Genomic DNA, 6,000 nt, shown 5'->3' with positions numbered 1-6,000 from the left:
CGGCCGGGCCCACCGGGGCCGGGGCCATGTTCGCCGACGGAGGCCGGCGGCCGCGGCCTGCGGCCGGGAGCGCTGGTAAACAGCTCGGCGATGGGAGCAGCGAGTGCAGATTGCTTTGGTTTGGGATTTGAATTATGGAGGTAAAATCCTTCTGTCAAAGCCAGGAGACAGTTGGTCTTAGGTTGACATCCTATCTGTGATCTGATTGGCTCCCCATCTCCTGCTCTTGGCCATTTATAATTGCCTCTGATGTAATGGTACAACAATCCTGATGAGCTCATAAACTTTTACACTCGGCTTTTCCGCCAGCCCGGACCCGGAGCAGCCTTCCGCCGCTCGCCGCCGCCGCCACCTCGTCCCCCTCGCCGAGACCGGCCGTGACCTTGAGGAGGGCCGGCGGCACGGCCCCCGCTGCCACCGCTGCTGCCGCCGCCGCGCAGCCCCCCGGCCCGGCCCGGCGCGCCTCGCCTTGCGCCTGCCTGGAACAAAAGAGGAGGCCGAGGCGCCTTCCCTGTTTGCACCCCGGGTTTACGTCCCTCGCTGCGGCCGTGTGCTGCCCGGAATAGCGTCCGCGGTGTCGGAGCGGCGGCGGGGCTGCTCCCCGCGATGGGCTCGCTGTTTATTTTTGGTGGCGCGACTCTGGCCGACGGTGTAAACGGTTTCTTTGGTGGAGCTGAGGATGCGTTTGTGCCTGGCTGGTTTTGACCCTTTGCAGAAGTGAGGCTTGTTTGGATTCTGCCTTAGGTGGAGAACTGAGGGGGTCTGGGGTAGGTTAAAGCCTTCAAGGAAACAAAAAGAAACAACAGTCCAAAACAACCAAAACCAAACTTGTGGCCGAAGCACTAAAAATGGTCAATTATTAATTTGCACTTAATAGAGGGCTTTAATATGGCACAGGCTTGAGCCTCCAGCTGTAAATATTAGGGCACATTTTAATGCTGTTTTGACTTATTTTGGGTAAGCCCTGATAGTGCCTCCCCCCCTTTTTCTTTTTAATAAAGGCACATATTACAGATATTGAGATACTTATTAAGGCCAGGTTCAGCAGTGCCATAACTCTTTGCTTTTCAGAGGAGTGGTAGAACAAACCCGTGTGAAAATTGCAATTATTAGTACATGGGTAGAATTACTTGTTTGCTGGAAATGTGGAAGGCCAGAAAATGCGCAGAGGAGAAGGCGGCACAGCATACCCATCGGACATTTTAGATACAGGGAAAAGTGATGCTGGAATCTAATATCTGAAAACTGTGATTAGAAACGGGTAACTTGCTGTGTTTAGACATGCCTGTCCAAGGCCTAGAGTGGCCTGATGCAGGATCGACAGACTTTCCTTTTCATTCTGTGTGCTTTGGGCTAACTTCAAGCCCTAGGTCAGAGACATTTGATACCCTGTAGTGTGACATGCAGCCTCCAGAGTTTCCCTTCTTGCTCAGTACTTCCCTCGCATCAATCTGAAAACTGCTTAATTTTTGTTCCTTGATTACTGGAGGCAAAGCCTGCTCCAGCATCTTGAGTTACTTAATTGTCTTTTCTGTCAGATAGAAATGGTGCTTTCTAGTAGGGTGGATCTTATCTCTGCTGTGGTCATCAAACTGTCCAACGGCAACTTGTAGTGAGTATTTGACTATTCGAAGCGAAGATTTTGGTTGCCCAGGAATATGCTTGTATAGACCTGCGAGAATTTTGCACAGATGTCGTGGAAGCTGGTGTGTTTACTTGAGGGCACTTTTTGTATCCTGTAAAACTTCAACCTGGATAAAATGGGTGCTAAAACATGGTGTCAAATTGAACTTTTCAAGGAGGTATTTCCTTGTGGTGCGTATCTGACAAAAGTGTCTTTCTATCGTGATTCTGATTTGAATTTACAAAAAAGAAACTTGTTTTGTCCTGGAAGGGTGAATTCAACTTGATTTCTTGAGCTGTTTGTGTTGAATGCTGTATTGTGTATTAATAACACCTGAGCAGCTAGTCTTATTAACTCAAACTTTTCATGAAGAGTTGTTCTGAGACTTAATCTAATTTTAGATAGTAATGATAGTGTAGCACCAATAATGTATCTACCAAAAAAACCCCAAAACACCATAAAAAACAACCAAAACCCCAAACCCCTTTCTTTGCCAAGGATTATTGGACTCAAACTGACAATTCGTTTTTGCTGTTGTAAAAAGAAAAAAACCCCAGACTTATCTAGCATTGTGAAACAAGCTTCCACATGTCATCTGTGCTGCCCACAAGAAATGGTTGATTAATAATAATACTCCAGTCCTAACTTTTGGTGTACTCCGTTATGTGCCCTAGCCTGGAAGAGTTTAGTGCTTGAGCTTGTGTCTTGTCTTTGTCTTGTACAGCAGGGAGCAAAGTGGGTGCTTACCATGTAACTTTGAGAAACTCTAGGAGAGTGACAGGAGGATGTAATTCTTCTGGCCAAAAACTAGACAGAGAAGCATCCCTTGGTACAGGCTTGGAGAAGATGATGTGGGCTTCCTCCATCCAGGCACGTTTGGGATAGAAAACTTGAGGTTTTGGGGGAGAGGAAGAAGGATTATACAGAAAAGAGAAGTGCCTTTAATTCTCTAAACTCATTAGGATTTATGAATGATGCCATAAGAGGAGTTTCTTCACATCGCTCATCAAGAAAAGTGAAGTAATTTCTGGCGTGAAAGTTGTTTTGGCAGAATATTTCCGGTAATAAATCGAGAATATAATCGCTTGCCTACAGCCTAGACTGCAGTTTGTAGCCCTCGCTAACGTGCATGGTGGCCGGGCGCTCCCCGGAGCGCAGTGCCGACGGGGAGCCCAGGCGGGCTCGGCGTTCGTAGGGGCTGGCATGGAGGTTCAGGGAATTCACAGTTTTTCCTGATGACTTATAGCTGGGAAATGTAGAGTAGGGTCAAGAGATCAGAATGCCTCTTCTGCAGAATGTGGAATGAGAAACCTGTGGTTTTCTGTGGGAACAACTGGTAGGAAACCAAGCCAGGGCTCTTTGTTTTCAATTTTTCCATTTTACTAACAGTTCTGTCATGTGTTTGTCCTCTTCCTCCCCTTCCCCGCAGAGTCTATAGCCCTTCTTAATTATCAGCTGGCTTTCCTAGTGCCTTGAGACTTCAAGGAAACTGCTGAAGAGAGGTGACTTCCCTCCCTTTACTAGGTGGGCATTTCTCGCGGATCAAGCTCTCGCTCCAGCAAACGGCATCTCCTGTAACGGGAGATGCCTCTGGATTGCATTAAACATTCACGTCTTGGATAACCTCCCCATAGGTGTACTGACATCTCTAGGCCTCTATTATAAGTTCAGCAAAGTCAATTTAAAAATGGTATGTTAAAAAACGCTTCCAGGCCCGTTGCCATACAATAGCTATTTTTTGTTGACTTAGATCTCAACTTCAGTAGCAAGCGAGGCATGAAAAATGTTGTTGAAAATATGGTTTTTAAACTAAATTGGCACCAAATGGCTCTGTGCTGCCAATGAGCTGTGATATCTTGGAATCTGAAATTGAGACCTGGCTCCTGTTGGCTTTTATCGCAGGGTTTTTCCTTGCTTAGCATTGTAATGCTAGGAGGCCTCGAGTTGCTTGCAAGGTGTAGCAAACGCTAGATCTTTCCAACAAAAAGGAGAGTGGTGCATCCTCTTTTTCTGAGGTGGGGCGCAGCTCTGAATGGGCAGTATTTTTAGGCCTTCTCTGTATTAGAAAAATGCAGTATTTAAATGTCGTTGTAAAGATGGATCTAGTTAATTCTAAAGTGGACGCTGCAGGTTTTCCTGGATTACCTTTCCAGCTAGTCTGCTCTGGTCTGAAGTAGCCAAAGTGTTGCTTGATTCTCTTAAAGGATCTTAGTTCTGAAATACCGTTGTGATGCTTGTTGTTAAGGTGACTAGCCTTCCCAGGCAAGGGGTGTGTAAATTAGGATACGGGACGGTACATCTAATTTTTAACTCTCATCTTGAGCTCTTTTTTCCTGTCCTTATCGCTGGCTTACTAGGAAACCTGGGACAAATCACGTGATTTTTCGGTCTTGTATTTTTTCTGACTGCAGTGGGGTTGGTGGTGCTTGCCTACCTGTGTTTTACCAGGTGTAAGTTAAAGGCACTGTCAGTCCTTGGCTGGTACCTGGACGAAGGAGGTTTCTCCATGTGGTGTCTCTTGCAGTTGTGAAAGGTTGTGTTTGACTTTTGGGCCATGTTTTTTGGCTAGAATACTTGCCAGTTTTCTAAAACTGTCCAGTTTAATTCCTTCTACTTAACTATAATGCTAAAACTTTTGTTTTCTGAAGTGACTGCTGAACTTTGCTGAAGCTCTTCCCTGTTCTTAGACAGTGCTAGAAATTGGGGTTGGGGGGAGCGCGTGAGTCAAATGTTCCAGTAAATCTGTGCCTTACTGGTCTCTTCAGTTTAGTATGTTTATGATATTTTGTTTTTCCATAGTCTTATGTGAGAGCACTGGTTAATGAACGCTACCTTACAGAAGTATTAACATGAAGACCCTATCAAAATCCCAGAAGCTTTCCTTCAGAGAGAAACTAAAGTTTAAAATTAAGCTAAATAGTACTGCTTTTTCTTTTCTTTTTTTTTAAAAAAACTTTTGCCTCCTATGCAACTTTTCCACCATTTTTCTTTCTACCCTTTTCAAAGGACCACCACCAACTTGGAAAGCCAGTTGTTACCCTGCGCATCTGAATCTGTGATCTCCGTAATTAAAATATTAGAGGAGAAAGATGCCCTTTCCAGTTTTTACTCTGCGTATTTGAAATGCTTTGTCTAGTCGGTTTGAGTTCTTTTTTGAATTGCAGCTCCTGTGTGATGGATTGCTCTGGGGAAAAGCTCATCAGCATGCCGTTGCCCAATTCCTGCCAAGAGTGTTTGAAACTCCCAAGCAGCAGCGGCAGCAGAGCAGAAACCGAAGGCAGGCATAAGTGTAGGGGGGGAAATGAAAAAGATAAGACTGTTAGTATTTAGCAGTGCTGTTATGGCCACTTGCTTTCTCTTCTAGAAGGGTCCTTAAACTATCAGCGTGGATGCAAAATAATATCTCCCATTTCTTTCTGGTGAAAAAAACAGGATATTTTCTGGGAGGAAGAAAGTTTTCCAAAAAAAAAAGTTCTGCAAAGGCTTTTCTGTCATGTGCTGATTTCAAGAAATTCAGCCTTTAGCTTATCAAGGGGTTACGTACATGCTACTGGTAAAACTATACTAGGTGCCTGTTAGCCAAAGCTATAAATCTCCAGCTAGAAGTGAGAGACAGGCAGGATTTGAGGAAAAAGGCAGTTTTCTTTGGCACGCTGGACCGAAACTGCCGTGCGTTCTGCCTGGGTCCCTGCTGTCCACCTGTTCCTCGATGGCATTAGCAAAGTTGATGATGCCTTGTTTGTTTTTTTATTTTAGTGGCTGAAAAGGCAGAGGAGTTGAGCAGCTAAAGAGAGGCAGCCTGTGCTTTCCGCAGGCTCGGGAAGACCATGCTGTATCTGTAAATTGATTCCAGTAAAATTCCGACCATAAATTAAACGTCATCTCCGCACTATTAAGTATATTCTTGTTCTTAAGGCTGAAATTGTGTAGAAACTTGGGTTTTGGGCAGTCTTCTGTTCGTCCCTGGTACGTAGATGAGGAACGTAAGGTGTTGAGCTCCTCCAATGACTGTTCTGCGGTGAAGGGGCTGATGGTGGGACTTGCCAAGGGGAGGCAGCGAGGCTGGGACGGGGCCGAGAAGGGAGTATCGGTCTTCCGAGTCTCATTCTGTAAGTGCAGGACCATCACTCCTCCCTAGTATATGGTTTTAGCTGAATGCGTGGTTAAGACCCTTTTAATGGAGTTACGCGCTTAAAGAAACAGCATCCAAAGCTGCCCTCGGAGGCTTGTCGAATGGAAGAAGCAGGGCTGGAACAGGAGCTGCTGCTTCTCTCAGGACTGATCTCATGCACATATTTTACTTGTTCCTGTAGTGTCTTAATCAGATGATAATATGTATTAACATATGGATGAGGGAGGGGTTCCTATTTCTTACT

The 6,000-nt window shown here is 45.4% G+C and overlaps 1 protein-coding gene across 2 annotated transcripts in view; it reads left to right on the top strand.

The window, feature by feature from the left end:
- Positions 1 to 100: 100 nt before the first annotated feature.
- ARID1A (AT-rich interaction domain 1A) overlaps positions 101 to 6,000 on the top strand; it is a 62,250-nt gene continuing 56,350 nt past the window's right edge. For both annotated transcript variants that reach the window (XM_026062511.1, XM_026062510.1), the window contains exon 1: positions 101 to 140. In XM_026062511.1, coding sequence (XP_025918296.1) covers positions 135 to 140 — 6 coding nt within the window. In that variant the 5' untranslated portion in view covers positions 101 to 134. The remainder of the gene's footprint in view (positions 141 to 6,000) is intronic.

This window comes from Apteryx rowi, unplaced genomic scaffold (genome assembly GCF_003343035.1).
Source record: "Apteryx rowi isolate R43461 unplaced genomic scaffold, aptRow1 scaffold_190, whole genome shotgun sequence".
NCBI classification, from domain to species: Eukaryota; Metazoa; Chordata; class Aves; order Apterygiformes; family Apterygidae; genus Apteryx; species Apteryx rowi.
Note: the sequence above shows the minus strand (reverse complement) of the source record. Positions and strands in the feature narration are given on the sequence as shown.